Source organism: Dermacentor albipictus, chromosome 6 (genome assembly GCF_038994185.2).
Source record: "Dermacentor albipictus isolate Rhodes 1998 colony chromosome 6, USDA_Dalb.pri_finalv2, whole genome shotgun sequence".
NCBI lineage: Eukaryota > Metazoa > Arthropoda > Arachnida > Ixodida > Ixodidae > Dermacentor > Dermacentor albipictus.
The window spans coordinates 8,580,263-8,597,275 of NC_091826.1; the positions used below are offsets into that span (position 1 = coordinate 8,580,263).

General features: G+C 45.8%; 1 protein-coding gene across 3 annotated transcripts in view; it reads right to left on the reverse strand.

The window, feature by feature from the left end:
* The window catches only part of stmA (Protein EFR3 homolog stmA), a 45,881-nt gene that overhangs the window by 13,868 nt on the left and 15,000 nt on the right, over positions 1-17,013 (reverse strand). For all 3 annotated transcript variants that reach the window (XM_070539856.1, XM_070539854.1, XM_065424808.2), the window contains 7 exons: positions 15,904-16,166; positions 15,170-15,416; positions 10,402-10,584; positions 6,285-6,509; positions 5,499-5,630; positions 3,891-4,083; positions 7-95 (listed from right to left, as the gene is read on the reverse strand). In XM_070539856.1, the coding sequence (XP_070395957.1) occupies positions 7-95; positions 3,891-4,083; positions 5,499-5,630; positions 6,285-6,509; positions 10,402-10,584; positions 15,170-15,416; positions 15,904-16,166 (1,332 nt within the window). The remainder of the gene's footprint in view (positions 1-6; positions 96-3,890; positions 4,084-5,498; positions 5,631-6,284; positions 6,510-10,401; positions 10,585-15,169; positions 15,417-15,903; positions 16,167-17,013) is intronic.

Below are 17,013 nucleotides of genomic sequence, written 5' to 3' on the forward strand. Positions count from 1 at the left end.
GCTTACTCGAATGAAGCCAGGAGAAGAGTTGACACTGGCCACTTCAATGTTGTTAGAGTTCAGGTCGCTCACACTTCGTGTTACATTGGCCTCCCCTGCACACGTCAAGCAGTCATCCAACATGAAAGCACAATCACATACAGTTGTGCGCTTGCAATGTTATAACCACAAAAGTGTTCTCCTGAGTCTGTTGACTATGACAAAAACACATCAGTTATTTCAGTTTTTTATGTGATTTACAGTACCTGACAGGCAACATGGAGGGAGCATAGAGTAGAGGGGGGGGGAGGAGGAAGTGGTTTACAAAAACAACTTACACAATTATACAACAATTATAGCAGACAGATTATTGATACATACAAAACCCAAAAAATATGCGGTCATATTAAATTAGATTAGTTCCATGCCATCATACTTTCCAGATGTCTTAAAAGGAAGGACCAATCTCAAATAGTTTGTGAAGCAACACAGACTGAAGTGCTTATCAAAGATGTCATAGCAAGAATATTCCCTAGTTCTGTTCTTTAAAAATACCATATTTACTCGCATGATGATCACACTTTTTTCCCGAAAGAGATGCACAAATTTGGGGGGTGCGTTTATTATGCGGGGTAAAATTTCAAGCGATTTTTTTTTGTCGTGGCCACCTCGAAAAAAAGTCAGCTTTGCCCCAAATGCATCGATTGCGATAGAAAATGTGTAGACAGCTACACGAAGTAATGATAGTAGTTTTATCAGCCTTATAAACTTGCAAACATTCGCTTCAATGCAAACTGAGTGGCAAGAACGCAGCGCACATGAAGGTACGAGCCGTCATTACCTCAGCTCTTGACACAGATCGCTTTGAAGATAGGGCGCGCCGTGGCTGCACAATGCACAGTTGCTGCCAGAGTAAAACACCCCCCCACTCGCCCTGCCGCCATGCGCACGATGGAATACTGCGTGTTGCCTTCTTGCTTTCTTTCCTTGTACGCATGAGATTGAGCAGCAATCATCGGCGCCCCTCGGGTGTGGTTGTGCAATGCGCAGTTGCTGCTGGAGTGCAACGTCACTGCCCCTCCCTCCTGGGACCTTTTGCGCGACGAAAGACGGCACGTGAGATTGAGCTGCGATTGTCGGCTTCCCTTGCGTGCTTGCACTCACACCTACACCATGCAGCACATGGCAGCGACGATGACGGAAAAAATGCGACTGTAGTGTCCATATAGTTGCTATCGCAATAAAGCTAGGAGACACGGTACGCTGCGGCATCCGACACAGCGTTGGACACAGTTGCACCTGCCTGACGCCCTATCAGACGACGAATCTTACTGTGTGTCTCTTACTTCTCGGCGGCAAGTTCAGGGTGCGATCATTATGCGAGAAAAAGAAAAAAAAAACACACTTCTTGATTGGAAAAGTTGGGGCTGCATCCATTATGCAAGTGCGTTCATTATGCGAGTAAATACGGTACCTGCAATGGATGCAATTTTTACAGTTTAGAGTACTGGAAGAATTCCATCTTTGGACTGGACTGCATCACAAACACACAACAAGAAAGACTACTATTAACCATCTATTCATTTTGCAAACAATGCATGCCAGAAGGACAGCTACCCTTGCAACACCCGTTTAGTATTTCACCGGCAGTTACAGCTGGGACATGACATGAAGGACTGCAGATTATGTTTCGTAGTTAAACACCTAACTAATGTGAGACACCTAATGTGAGAGACTTCTTTCTTTGAACTGCTCATGAAAAGGTGCAGTCATATTTTTAATAGTGGACTGTGCCATAAACTTGGTAAAAGCAGTCAAAACCAGACTGTACAGAGGAATGAAGCTATAAACAGGTACAAATTTAGAAAAAGGGGCCTTTTCTCCTCCAAGGCGGATGCACACAAGCCCATTAATGGAGGCTCGTGTGCATCCGCCTTGGAGGAGCAAATGCCCCCTTTTTCTAAATTTTTTCTAAATGACCTTGCCGGTAAAGAAGATGGCCGCCGGCGCTTCGAACTGGGCCTAATCGTGTCAAGTCGTGCGCGTCTGCCCCTTGTCAGAGTGAATTCCCAAACTGTTTGTGGTGGTCTACCATGCCGCAAATATTACTGCGAGCTTATGATGCACCATGTGTGCCACGCGTGTTTATTCTGAGCCATGATCCGGGGACGGAAGAATGCAGCAAGCATTGCTGACGCTATGCTACGCGAACTGGCGAGACTGCAGGCTTGAAAGGAACGGAAAAACAAAAACTATCACATTCTTCAAAATAAGCTTGAGAAAACACAAAACGAAAAATATATAAATCTTGTGCTATTTAAAACCAAGAGTACTTATTTAAAATGATAAATGAACCATTTTTGTACCTTTCCTGCCTTTATTGTCTTCTTGCCCCAGATTTGTAATGGTTTCAAAAGATGTATTGCTTTTTTTTAAGTACTTGTTGAACAGCAACTGATTACTTTTAAGCTCGGAAAACGAGTAGTAAATGTGCTGGGTACATGTAAACCAGTGCAAAAGCCATGCAGAGCTGCTTTTTATACTTTTGTCCTTTGCAATGAAGCTAAAAAGCAGACGACGCGCAGCATTGTAGAAGGCACGGGGTTATTTTCCTTTCGCAATCCGGTATGTGCTGTAGCATTCCAATCACGAGAGCTCTACCAAACTAGTCATCAAAATACGAAAATCTTTATTTATACCAAGAATTACGCGTTTGAGAAGCATGGTTCTTTTTTTTTGAGCGAGACTATTTTAGACACGAAGGCAATCGGCTGTTGTGCTTCAGTCATCTGGGCCGACCCTCCCTTTTTTTCTAAAGTTGTACCCGACTATAGTCATGTTTGTTCATTGCAAGTGATTGACTGCAACTGACATGTAATATTTTCTACACTCCCGCAACACTCCAATGCAAGTGCAGTATGTATGTGCAAATAAACAAATATTAGGAGGTAAACATCTATGTTGGTAATTTTTCATGGACAAGGTCGCCAGGTCCTTGCCCAAAACACCATTTTCAGCAAGCAGTCACTAAGTGATGATGGTGTAATGACTTGCTTGGAATGTTGTATATTTTGTGTTTTAATTGTTCTCAGATGTTTTCTGTATCATTACAGAATTTATAGCTTTAAATAAGTTACGTCTTGTGGTGGTAGAAAGTGGTCAGCGGGAACAGAAAATTTGTCACTTGCTCTTGCTCTCTCGGACATCTGCTCTTTTTTGCTCCTCATTGCGCAACTTGGCGTAGCAGCATAGCAGGTGACTGAGTGACTCGGAGCGAGTGCCAAAATATTACGATGTTCTGCTCCCACATGACTACCTTCTGCGTCATGACACAAACACCTCTTGCGAAACGAACTCAAAACTGGCTCATAGATAAGTTATCATAGTAAATTATTTAGGGTGCTCTGAGGCATGCAGGTACCTTCTCTAGGGTTTTGAGGTTGACTGCCTTCATTTAACACTAAGAATGAAAAGTAGAAAATGTCATGTTAGTACTGCTTTCAGGTGTAAGTGAGTGAACATTCAAGGCTCCTAGCACAACAGCTGTGGCTTGGTAGGGTGAGAATAGAAGGTAAGAAAGTTGAAAGAAGGCCATAAAAAATTTGCACAGAAATTGAAAATGCATTTCGGACAGGAAAATGCTTTGAGACCATGACAAACAGTACACTTAGAACCACAGCCTCTTTGCATTACAAAACATTGCTTTGCTAGAGTTTTGGCCATGATGCGGCAACATTGCACAAGTCTGACTTTCTTCCAATATCATGTCAGGAAGCTATTATGATATCAGAAACCTGCTGTGAACATTGGATTCTAAGTGACAAATGCTAACAATGCAGAGAACAGGAATAAAAATGGCGTGCATCGGGAACACAGTGGGTGATGATGTCCCAAACGTATAAGCAACTCACCTCCTGGAACACTGGAGTGGCGTGGGGCATACGGGGTGAACAGCTTCGAAGGGTCATGTCCTGTGCTACGAAGAGCTTCGGCCACTATAGTACGGTCGAAAAGTGCCTGCTCTGGTACCTGGCCCAGTGACCCCGTGAGGGGCGGGCCCTGGGGCAACAACTGTGGTGCACGTTCTCTTCGTACCTTAATCACCTGCGGCCACAAGGGGTACATGAACCATCAGCAAAAATTGCAAAAATGGCAAGAAAACAACGAAAAGCCACACCCTTTAGATATGATTACTCAAATGTTGTGGAGACTGAGGAATGCGCCGGCACCGTTGCATGGGCATTCACCTGCTCTGCCGTTCCTGCACTTATCCCCGTTCCACTCGCAACAAATTTCAGCGGTGGTGCTTCACTCACGACGGTTTTCGGTGAGGGCGGAGCGCGGACGACGCGGCATGGTCTGCTGTCGGGTGCTCACCAGGAGTGCGCCTTTTCTACTTTTCGGACAGCACCGGGTATGCACATGCTTTCCTCTCGTCGACTGACACCTTTTTGTCTAGAACTTGAACTCGCACGCGGTGCCTTTGCCCCTGCGGTGAGCGCATACTTTGTGTTGATCTTTTTCAGGCGCTAAGCCGAAGAGCGGTGCCTAGCGCTCGCGCGAGGTCGTGCCACTTATAGGAGGCTCAAGCCAAAGGAGATTGCCCCAGCTCTCACAATTTGGCCCACTGGTCATCACAAGAGCAAATAGCATAGCCGCCAGAACTTTTCCTAGCGGCATGTCCCAGTGGGAGCCTTAGCTCTTGCGCCAACTTCTATAGGTGCCCCTGTCTGCATTTTCGCCCTTGCTGCGGAAGCCCTCTTGATTTCCATGAACCCCTGAGACGACCAGGCATTTGTGCAGTGTTGGGTGCCACTGGAGACAAACGGTTTCCGCCATCTCGGGGCATTACTGTGTTCTCTTGCGTGCATAGCACTCGGTAGCCCCTTTGCGGCCTGAGCTCGCGCACTAGAGGAGGCGGCTGATGCGGCCCTGTGGCTTGTCGGGCTCGAACCCGCGATGGTCGGTACTTCTGTGAGACCCTAGGGCCCCATAAGGTACCGCATGGTCTCTTGGTTGGTCAAAGGGACGGGCTCAGTAACCAACCATTCAAACTGAAACAGCATCAATGTTGCACTTTTTGGCCAATGCAGGAGCACAAAGATGTTTTTGTTTATTTTGACTCATTTGCAAGATGAACCATTTCAAATAACTGAAAGAAATCAATGGTGGTTATAAAGATGTACTTCACAGAGCTTTGTAGTGGCAAATGAAGCAATGAGGAATCTGATTTTTTAGTACGCTCTAATCAGTTTTGAAAGGCATGGACAGCTGCAGGAAGGACATGCGTAATGAAAATAGACAACTGCACTATTTTACAATGTTTTTATCAATGTGCATTGCATTGCAAATGGGGTAAACAAGGCAATAACAAAGGTGAAGGCTCTATTCTGTGTCTTCTCTGTTGTCTTGGATACCCTGCTTGCATCACACATTACATGATGCAACAGAACAAACTAGCCCATCAGTCTGCACTTATGAACCAATTGTGTGGTGTGAAGAGCAGTTCACTGTCTCACCTCAGTGACGTGACTGCAGAGAGAAGGAATGGAGGTGAGTTGTCCAGCGAGGAACATGAAGGCAGCCACCAGGGCGTACAAGGATGCCATGTGGGTGCCACTCATGCTCACCAACCCACTGCTGGGCAGGTCCTGCACATAGCACTAGTTAGGCACTCGCACAGGTCCCATTTTGCCCATGTCTGTGAACCTACTGACATTGCTCCACAGCTTTTAGGTGACTTCAGTGTAAGCAATGCCTGCAATCTGGTAATAAGCCTAATTACAGAACAAATTAAATTCAAATAGGAAAGTCATTACACTTATAAGGGTTTCACTGAAGCCTGTCTAGTGTGGAAAAAGATTAATCATCGGTATGGTGAATTAGAGCCTTGCAGCTATACGAACTTATATGCTGATCATATTGGTCTAAAAACTAGCACTGAATGGAACCATTTCTGTTCCTCTGTTTCTTCAGTCACCAATGTCACTGCCTTCAAAGCAAACCATGATTACAAAAACTGTGCCTGCCCTTTATCGTAATTTGTTTTCACTATTCTCCGTAATGCTTCTGCCTAAATAAATAAAATAAACAATTCAGCAAGAAAAACTTGTTGCTCCACAGCTAACATAAGTGCACTGCTTGTACGTGTTACTAGTGTACAATCAAATTTATTAAGGATTTATGCAGCCTATGCAAAGCTGTGTAGTATTAACTGTAACTTCTACTGCAGAAATCAAACCGTGGTGACCTGCCTGAATTATCAGTGAGCTTCACTGGTGAGCAGCAATGTAGTGTACAATCACCTGTATGGCAAACATCAGCCGCAGCAGCTCGATGAGCACATCTTCACTGCCAAGCTCAACGCATAGCAGAGCCAATGTTGTGTAGAGGGCCTGGAAGTTTCCAGGCAGGTTGTTGGGCAGCTGAGCATTCTCGTAGATGTGGCTCAGCAAGTCCGGGCCATTCTTCTTCATGAACACTGTGTCCTGCCGCGAGCACTTCTCTACGTGGAGCTCACCGACTGGGTCCTGCACAGTTGCAGGAAGTGTAGTTTGACGTGCAATGGAACTGGCTAACAATTCAAAGAAACTTGTGCCAACTTGCGCAGCAAGCCACAGCCACATACAAGAAAAATCAAGACTCCGTCCACTGCATGAAGTTAGAAATTTTCAAGTTTCACCTCGGGCTGGCTGCAAATGCCACTGTTTTTCCAGCACTGCAAGAGTTACGACTTGCAAAGTAAGCATATCTGTGGTTGCCTCTTTGGCAACCTTCACCAATACAGAGAGAATGAAACATTGCATTGCCAAGTTGTAGTGACTGTTGTGGGGATGTGCGACTCTCGCGCGTCCCCTGATGTTTTTCCCGCATAGCACGTCTCCTGTACTCCCGCTTCGCCGCGTGGCCTGCGTGACGCCCGCGCGGTCGATGTGGTTGAAGCGCAGTGCGAGAGATGGCGCGAGTGTTGCGCTGCTAACGCCGCCGACAGGCGAGGTTACCTGGGCGCCGAAAGGAAGGCGCTTGCTCTCTTTGGGTTCGGGAAGCAAGCGGGACAGACGTGCCGTGCCGCGCGCGGACCGATGCTTCGGCGAGACCGTCTCGTGTGGCCGCCTTCGAACGCGCCACGATTCGCGTGACTATACACGCGAACGACCAGGCGTTGGGATCCAGCATGGGGCGAACATATTCGCTCGCTTCCAGTCGCGGTGAGTCGGACTTCTAGATTTGTCGCGCGCCCATCGGCATGTTTTGTGGATAGCAACTCGGCTAGCAGGCATTGATCTAAGAAAGGTGCAATAAATGCCCTTGTGATTGTTTGCACTACTGTGTTGTCGTTCTTTTGTCCCAAGAGTACCGGAGGAGAACCCCACACTGTGGAGAACTAAATGCTGCCAAATGTGCAATTTAAGCATATAACCCTTTATTCGGTGAACTCGTGCCCAGAAAGACAAGTAATATTCAAATTACAATGACAGCTGCGAGCACAGTCATCGGTCATCAAATATGATCCCGCGAGTCAAGCCAATCTGCCATGTACACTTCTCACCATAGATTTCATAGCAGTCATTGATGCTTATGTACATTAAAGAATCTACAACACTGTTCATGACGCACACTCAATTTGATTACACGTCTCTTTTGCCATGCAACTGAAGACAATGTTTCTGAAATTTTTGACACAGTAGGCATACATCACGCCAAAGCGATAACTTGACAGCAGTGATAACCCAGTGAATTAAAACAATGACACATGGCAATATTATGGCACAAGTAATATGAGAATATGTCTGTGGCCATGTCATCAACTTTTCTTCTTCTGCTGTTCCACCTGCTTGCCTAAAATGCAAACACACCAAGTAGCCAGGCCTAACAAGGTCTGACAGCAGTTTTTCTCGATGCACAGCCATTCAGCTGCACAGCATCTCAATTTTGAAGGTGAGCAAATCATAGACTGTACATAACATATTGTAAGTGGCCTGTTCCTCACAAAGATGGGATAAATTGATGCTATAGCATAGCATCAAGAGGGCAAGTTTGGCAAACAGTCTGACTTGTTTGTCACATCACGCTAAATCAGGAGGTGAGGAGAATGCAAGGCGAAAAAATGAACAGATAGAATGATCAGCAAACAACCCCCTCTTCTCAATTGTGCAAAGTTGATGATTTTACATTTTTGCTAACCTCGTGGAGTGGCTACAAAAAGTGACCACATCTGAATTGTAATGATACAGTAGGATCTCTTTAATTGAAACTTCAAGGGGACCAGAAATCTATTCTAGTAAAACGAAGTTTGAACTAAGGAGGGCCCCTTTAAATATAGCGCCTAATCAATTCTACGCTACACTTCACAAAACGAAAACAGTCACTGTGCTTGCATTGAAAAAGTCTTATCTTTCTTCTATCAGTATGAGACTTGTGCTGGAAGAAGCCTAGGTTCCGTATAAAGCATGTGGGGATGTGCAACTCTCACGCGTCCCTGATATGTTGTTTTCTCGAGTAGCTCCAGTCTCCTGTAATGCGGCTTCGCCGCGTGGCTTTACTGCGGCAGTCGGTATGCTTGCAGGGTAGTACGAGACATGGCGCGAGTGTTGCTTTGCTAACGCCACCCAACGACAGGCTTATACTTAGGGTGCAAAAAAAGGAGAAGGCTCTTCCTCTTTGGCTCGGGATTGGCAAGCGGTGAAGATGTTCTGCGCGTGCACTGATCCATGCTTCTGCAAGAGCATCTCGCAAGACCTACCCCGGAATGAACGAACACGATCGTTCGAATGCGCCACCGCTCGCGTGACCGTACGCACGAACGACGAGGCATTGGTCTCCAGCATCGGGCAAACATATTCGCTCGTTATCCAGTCGCAGTGAGTCAGACTTCCGCGATTTGTCGCGCGCCCATCGGCATATTTTGTGGATAGCAACTCGGCTAGCAGGCATTAGTCTATGAAAGGTGCAATAAATGCCCTTGTTATTGTTTGCACTACTGTATTGTCGTTCCTTTGTCCCAAGAGCATGGTTGAGGACCCCACAAGCACAAGTGCGTTAAGATTGTGCCTTGCACACCTTTTGCTGTGGGTGCAAGGGAAAATGTGCGAAGGTGAGCTGAGAAGGATAGTGGCTTGACACACACCATACTCTCGCGTGCGTAGTGTTCGAGATGACATGATCATGATCAAACGCATGGTAATGTGATCAAGTAAGCGCTAGGAGGGATGGGGGAACGTGATTAAATGCAGGCTGGGGGCTCCTACCTTCTCCTTTTAAGCCGGATTGGGAAAGGAGTGTGTGCATTGCTCTGCTTGCTTAAGTTCAGTCTTGGCTTCCAATGCCATTTTTACAGAATGTGACATTATTGTAGCTGGTGACACTTTCAACATTCGCCTTTGGATTGGGTTTGTCTGAAAAGTGGTGCATAGGAGTGAGACATTTTGATCGAAATAACCGTTGGATGGTTTTTGGAGTTCGTATTCACAGGAGTTTTTCTCTATTCAAATACATAGGACTTTCTGGGACCAACAGAGCAGTTCAAGTTATCCATCAATTCGAATTAAGAGATTTTGTATCATCAGGATTTCACTGTAACTCAAAAAGTCAGTTTCCATGTTACGTTTATGGTGAAGTTGTATGCACGGTGTTCTAGCTAACTTTTACCAAGGTTTAAAAATATGCCAAAGCACTCTAGAAGTAAGTGACCAAATGCATGTTGTTGGCTGTTGTATGGTACAACTCACACTATTGTTGTATTCTTCTTAATTGCATGCATAATTAGTCAAAAATAATTCACCAACTTTGCAAGTACTATTACCTTTAGGGCATAACTTATAATGAGAAAGTTGTGAAGTGTTCTAGGAAACATCCAATTCAACAGCTTCTAAATTTCTACTAGTTACGTGATCATATTGTCTGAGCCCGAAAGAAAGCCTGCGGGAAAAAAAGGGAAAAAACAAGAAAAAAGAAAAAGAAGGAAAGAAGCACTTGACATGCCCACTAGTGCACGATGGTTGCAGTGCTCTCAAACATGCCACGTATGAGTGAGCAGCACATTTTTCCTGGCATGCTGCCGCTAAACTAGTGACGGTGTAACAATGCAGGCACTGCCTATGTAATTTGCATTAGTGACGTGCTTCCCTTGCAGTGGGGTTAATGACAGTGGTAAGCTGACTAGGCAGCACACCAGGCTCAATGCGCTGTGCGCTCATATGCGCGGCACATTTGAGTGCACCGATAGTAAAACGCAAACCTGTTCTTAGAATGGCCAGTGTAAAACAAAATTTTTGACACGGAACAAAAGAACACTGTATGTCCATCAGTGAAATTCGCCTTTAGACTGATTAGAATTCACCTTAGACAATTAGATTCGCCTTTAGACAACTTAGAAAAACAAGAATTCTTTTTAATCAAGTGTAGGTCAGGTTTCAACTTTACTTGGCAGTTTGGCATGATGCTCAGCTGCGGCAGGTTCTGGTGCCGGTCCAGCAGCGTGTGAAGGATGTTCTGCACTAAGAGGCGCACGGAAGGATCTCTGGCCAGTGACATGCGCAACAGGGACTGCAGGAATGCTGTTGGAAATGCCTGGCTCAGTTGCACTGGCCGATACTTTTGGCCCACCTGCATGCGTCACATAACACAGCATGCGTCAAAACACAACAATCGTCAGGGGGTATTAGAACACGCTCAGAGTGTCCAGTTTAGAGCTGGGGGGCGCACATACAGTGTGTTCTGGCACCAGATCATTCTCTGAAATTAGAGCAATCCAAATGACTTTTTTAAAAAGACAAACCAGTTGCGTCCAGGTTTACACTAATGCTGCATAACTGTCTCGATTTCCACTCTGAATTTTGCCAAACTGCGGAAAAATGTTAGCTGGTACAGCAACACATTTCACTGCACATTATGACTGCATATTTCATGAAACTGGTGATGGTCACAGGATTTCTAGCAAATGAACATGCTTTGTGCACTGGCTCGCTTCAATTATGCAATGACATCATACCTCTTAAAGATCTCTAATAAAAGACAATTAGTACATTTTCGTTTTTAATGTACTTACAGATTTACAGAACACACAGATTTTCAGCATGTCAGGACAATCGTATATGCGTCCATTCCTTAAGTGTACATCTGCAGTTATTCTTTCTTGCTTATTTTCGTTTGTATTTCCAAGAATTGAATTGCGACTGCGGTGGCAGCAGAGCCGTCAATTGCTTACAAGCGTGAATGTTCAAACCATGTCTGACTGATCGAAGAAGGCATCACTGTAGGTTAAATGAGGCATACAATTCCCAACTCCCTGGCGTTTAGGCCCACAGCGTTTCCAGAAAAACTGCGGCGTCAGTTACCCCCTCACCCTATTTTCTCCTTCTCATTAGCTCTAGTACGAGGTCTGTTAGAAAAGTACCCGACCCCTTTTTTTTGCGAACACACTTGATGGATATGAAACAAGCGCGCTTGCATCAGCCGACCTTGAACCTTCGGCGCATGCGCGAATTTCTTCCCGCCTGCCAATAGTATCAGTTGCTGGGACGCAGTGTTTGAGTGAGGTAATGCGCAGTGCTCTCGTCGATTCATTTTTATTGCAAGGAAAATGGCAGAGCGACTGGAGCAGCGCAACTGCATCAAATTTTGCCAGAAACTGGGCGACAGCCCAGTGGAAACAATTCGGAAGATTCAGACGGCTTTCAGTGACGATGCTATGAGCAGCACACAGATTCAGGAGTGGTACAACCAGTTTAAAGACAGCCGCACATTGGTGGAGAGCGAGTCACGCTCCAGTCAGTCGTCAACATGCTGAAATGACCAGGTCATTGCCAAAGTGAACGCCGTGGTGATGTGGGACCATCGTGTAACTATCTGAGAAATTGCGGAAGAGGTGGGCATCAGCACTTTTTCTGCACATCCCATTATGGCCGAAGATTTGGCTACGAAGAGAGTTGCGGCGAAGTTCGTGCCGAAGCTGCTCACGGTGGAGCAAAAGCAACTTCGTGTTGAAGTCTCACAGGACATGCTGGATTAAATAACTGGTGACGAGTCTTGGGTGTACAGGTACGGCCCGGAAACCAAATCCTAGTGGTCACAGTGGAAGCATTCCACGTCACCAAGACCAAGAAGGCCCGCCAAGTATGCAGCAATGTCAAAGTGATGCTCACTGCCTTCTTTGACTCTCGCAGTGTGGTACACCACGAGTACACACCACAGGGTCAAACAATCACCGAAGAGTCTACAAGGATGTCCTCCATCGCCTATGTGATGCTGTGCAGTGGAAGAGACCGGAGTTGTGGTCAACAGGAAATTGGCGCATCCATCACGACAATGCTCCTGCGCATTCCTTGCACTTGATTCAGACTTTTTTGGCGAAAAACCAGACTCCTGTAGTTCAACAGGCTCCTTACTTTCCTGATATGGCCCCCTGCGACTTCTGGCTGTTTCCCAAAATCAAAAGGCCATTGAAAGGAGCACGATTTCAGACAAGAGAGGACATTATGACTGCAACGACAGCTGAGCTAACCTCCATTCCGAAAGAGGCCTTCTCGGAATGCTTCCAACAATGGCAGCACCGCTGGGAGAAGTGTGTGGAGTCCCAAGGAGACTACTCTGAGGGTGAGAAGGTTTCCAACGCTACAGTTATGCCAGTTTTTTTTTGTTCGGCCAAAAGTCAGATACTTTTCTAACAGACCTCATATAACCGCTGTCCAAAGCTGCAGAAAGGCTGAAGACACCATTGGGAGCTGTCAAGGTTGCCTGCTTTGCGCCAGGCTTAAAGTGGTACTGATACGGTGGCACTACTCACAATTCTGAATAGCTACCCGGGAGCGCTAGTTTTCGGACGCCAAGGGACAAGCAGACGCGTCGCGCTGATGATATGGGACTCAAGGCCTCTCGGTAAGCACTGAAAACTTTTCCCTTTCTATTTTTACACATAAGTGTTAATTGCTGTTCAAATTCAGCGAAAATATATTGTGTACTTAGGCGCGTTCAAGACCGCATGCATGCGTGAGATTCGGCAAACAAGAGGTTAAGACCACAGAGAATTGACACTATATTGTGCAACCCGCGACGATCAGCAAAATTTGCAAAGGGCAGACAAATCAGCGGATCTGTTAGGCATGTAGGGCCTTCTGGGCCGTACTTTTCGGCGACAAGGTAGCCTAGCCGCCTGCGGGATTATCTTACTGAGCTATCTTGAATGCTCAGTTGCGGTAGTCGGACATAATAAGTAATAAAGGACATAATAAAGAAACAACAAAGAATAAAAGTGTCCAACTCAAGAGATAAGATACAATTCACGGAACTGTAAGAACTGATCAACAAGGCGAAAATAAGAGATATTCGAAATGATAATGTGAGAAAGACTGAAGGAGCCATAAAAAGTGGATGCAGCCTGAAATCAATGAGAAAGAAACTTGGCACAGGACAAACCAAAATGTACGCACTGAAGGATAAGCAGGGTAATATCGTCAGCAATCTTGAAGCTATAATAAAAGCAGCAGAAGAGTTCTACACTGACCTGTACAGTACCCAGAGGACTCAGGAGTACTCTATTCGAAACAATTATGAACAGGATACAGAAACTCCTCCTATAACTAGAGATGAGGTCAGAAGGGCCTTGCAAGACACGAAATGGGGTAAAGCAGCAGGAGAAAATGGAATAATAGTCAATTTAATCAAAGATGGAGAAGACATAATGCTAGAAAAGCTGGCAGCTCTCTATAGAAAGTGTCTATCAACTGCAAAGGTCCCAGAAAACTGGAAGAATGCTAACATTATACTAATTCAGAAAAAGGCAGACGTTAAAGAACTGAGAAATTATAGGCCCATTAGCTTACTCCCAGTAGTATATAAAATATTTACCAAAATAATCTCCAATAGAATAAGGGCAACACTAGACTTTAGTCAACCACAGGAACAGGCTGGCTTCATGAAAGGATACTTCAGGAAAGGAAAGTAGGCTTCAGGAAAGGAGCAAGCACAGGGGAGACCTCTCTGGGACAGCACCGGGTACGTACACGTTTTCCCCTCATCTACCGACCCCTTTCTGTCTCAGACTTGAGCTCGCCTACGGTGCTTTTGCACATACGGTGAGCACATACCTTGTATTGATCCTTTCCGAATGCTAAGCCGAAGAGCAGTGCTTAGAGCTCGCGCATGGTCGTACTGTGCTAAGCTGCACTTATCAGAAGCCCAAGCTGAAAGAGATTGCCCGAGCACTTGTGAGTAGGCACATTGGTTATTGCAAGAGCAATCAGCAAAGCTGCGGAGACTTTTCCTAGCAGCATGTCGCGGGGAGCTATCATCTCGCTGTAACATGGTAGCTGTGCCCCTGTCTGTATTGTGGGATGCGCGACTCTCACGCGTTCCTGGATATGTTGTTTTCCCGCATAGCTCCCATCTTCTGTAATCCGGCTTCACCGCGTGGCTTTATGGCGGACGTCACTATGCTTGCAGGGTAATACGAGAGATGGCGCGAGTGTTGCTCTGCTAACGCCACCTAACGGCGAGGTTACTTGGGCGCAATAAGGAGAAGGCTCTTCCTCTTTGGCCCCGGGTCGGCAAGTGGCACGGGCTTTCCGCATGTGCACCAATTCATGCTTCTGCGAGACTGTCCGACTGTCTCGCGAGGCCTATACCGAAATGGACGAAGCCACCGTTCACATGACCATATAGGCGAACGACCATGTGTTGGCATCCAGCGTGGGGCGAACATATTCGCTAGCTATCCGGTCGCGGAGAGTTGGACTTCCTCGATTTGTTGCGCGCCCATTGGCATGCCTTGAGTATAGCAACTCGGCTAGCAGGCATTAGTCTATGAAAGTCTACGAATAAATGCCCTTGTGATTGTTTGCACTACTGTGTTGTCGTTCCTTTGTCTCAAGAGCTCTGGTGAGAACGTCACAGTATTTTCACCCTTGGAACGGGAGCCTTTTGATTCCCGCTCCGGCCCGGGACCGGGTGTAATATTAGGCGCTGCCGGAGACAATAAGCCTTTTCCGCTAACTCAAGGCAATACTGTGTTGTCTTGCTCAGTAGTGCTCAGTAGCCCTTTTTGCGGCCCAAGCAAGCACTCAGTGGCGTGCTATAGTATGCGAGGCAATGGCTGACACCACCCTGTGGCTTGAAAAGCTCGAACCCGCGGACGTCAATACTTCTGTGAGATACCAGACCCCCACAATGTGCCAGGAGGTAGGCTCATGCGTACCGTGAGGAGTGACTTGAGCATGATGTGCTGTAGCAAGACTTCTGAATTGTCCTTGAGGTTGGGTGCTGCGTGGCCGTCATGGCCATCGAGGACGTCATCGGGACCCTGAGATGCGGGCACCTTGCCCAGTATAAACATCATGATCTCTATCTTCTGGTAGTCGGGCAAGTTGTTGGCAAACTCGCCCAATGTAGCAATCACCGCTTCCTGGAACTCGCGCTCATCCTCAATGTCACTTCCATCTGAGCTGCACGCACAAGAAAGAAAAAATTCCAATGCAGATGCCTGTAGGAGAATGCTGCAGAGGAAAACCAATACAGATATTTTGAAAGCTACTAACTCATATTCAAAGAAAGCTTCGTGCTCGAATGATACTCATCTTTAAAACATATTGATGTGAGCTGGTGGATTTTCAATTTATCACCTTGAATTTAAAGCAGCCCTGACAAACAGCATGCGACAAAAACCACATATGAAGGTGCACTGGAAACTGCCGACACTTATTGCAATGAAGCAATAAGTATAATATCGAGGCACAATGAAGAAAAGACAGCGAGGCATTGTCAAAATTGATAAAACCTTGCCTTGAGCAAACCAGTTACAGTGTCACCCTCCTACAATCCTAAACTTGTTCTAGTTTTTTACCCTTGCTACATAAACACCTGTGAGTGCAACCCACATTTTTCTTCATCAAGCAAGGCATGTCCAATCATACAGTCTGCGAGTGTGCTCACCTGCGGATGGTGATTGAATGCCGCAGGTGATTCAGCAGTGAATGGAACACTTCGAGGACAGAGGGCCCAACACTTTCTCCGGCTGCAATGGTGACAATGTGGAAGAGCACCTTGACGATGCCTGTGCGGACTTTGGGGCCCTTGGAGATGGCATTGCCCTGGTCCTGGTCAGTCTCGTCAGCAGTGCCGGCACCAGTTTCAATTCGATACATCTCATCCAGGTGGTTCATCAGGATTTGGATCACCGCATACGAGTACTGTGCCTGTGTGCACACAGCACAAAACAACACAAGCACTGAGAACAACTTTTAAAGAGGCACTAAAGAAAAAAATGATTCGTGCTATAATAGTAAATAACACTTCTATAATACAGCACTCTTACTGCAAGAAGAGGAGGCTTTGTAGTAAGCCACAAAACACACAATAACAAAAGGCGGATGGAACCTGCAGCGTCCTGCACCAGCTCATTGCGAGTTTATGGCTTTTGACAGGATCTCGTCAGACCAAGCCAATATTTACTGGTAAAGATGGGGTACATTCTATCCTAAGGGACTCAAGGACTGAACTTGGCAAGTTTTAAAACTTTCACTGAGCCACAATGGCCAAAATACAAAAAAAAAATCCGTGACACCATACTGACGACCTGCACTATGGATTCAGCATAAAATTAAAAAAAAAAACACAAATTTTGACCATCTTTTTTTTTTTAATAACCAACCTCTGATACCAAATAAAGAAAAGCAGAATTTAAAGAAAGAAGACAGAAAATCACCCTAAACTGCATAATTTAATGCTTCTCTAATTTAGTGTCCTTCCAAAAGCAAAGCTTTCCTCGACAGTGCTGTCTGCTGTCTTGCCAAGTAGACACAGGCCCACTACCCACTAGCCTTGCCTCTATGTGATACTAGGGCCCCATAGGTGGCATCACAACGCTGTTGTGACTTTTGACTTTTTGCACTGTGGTACAGAGACAAGAAGTGAAAAAAAAAAGAAAAGAAGCAACACAGAAGTCTGGAAGAAGTCAGCATTGGACTGCATTTGTGTCATTAATGTGAAATATAAACAAATACTGTATTGCACGTGTGCCATTTTGCACAAATATTTATGCCA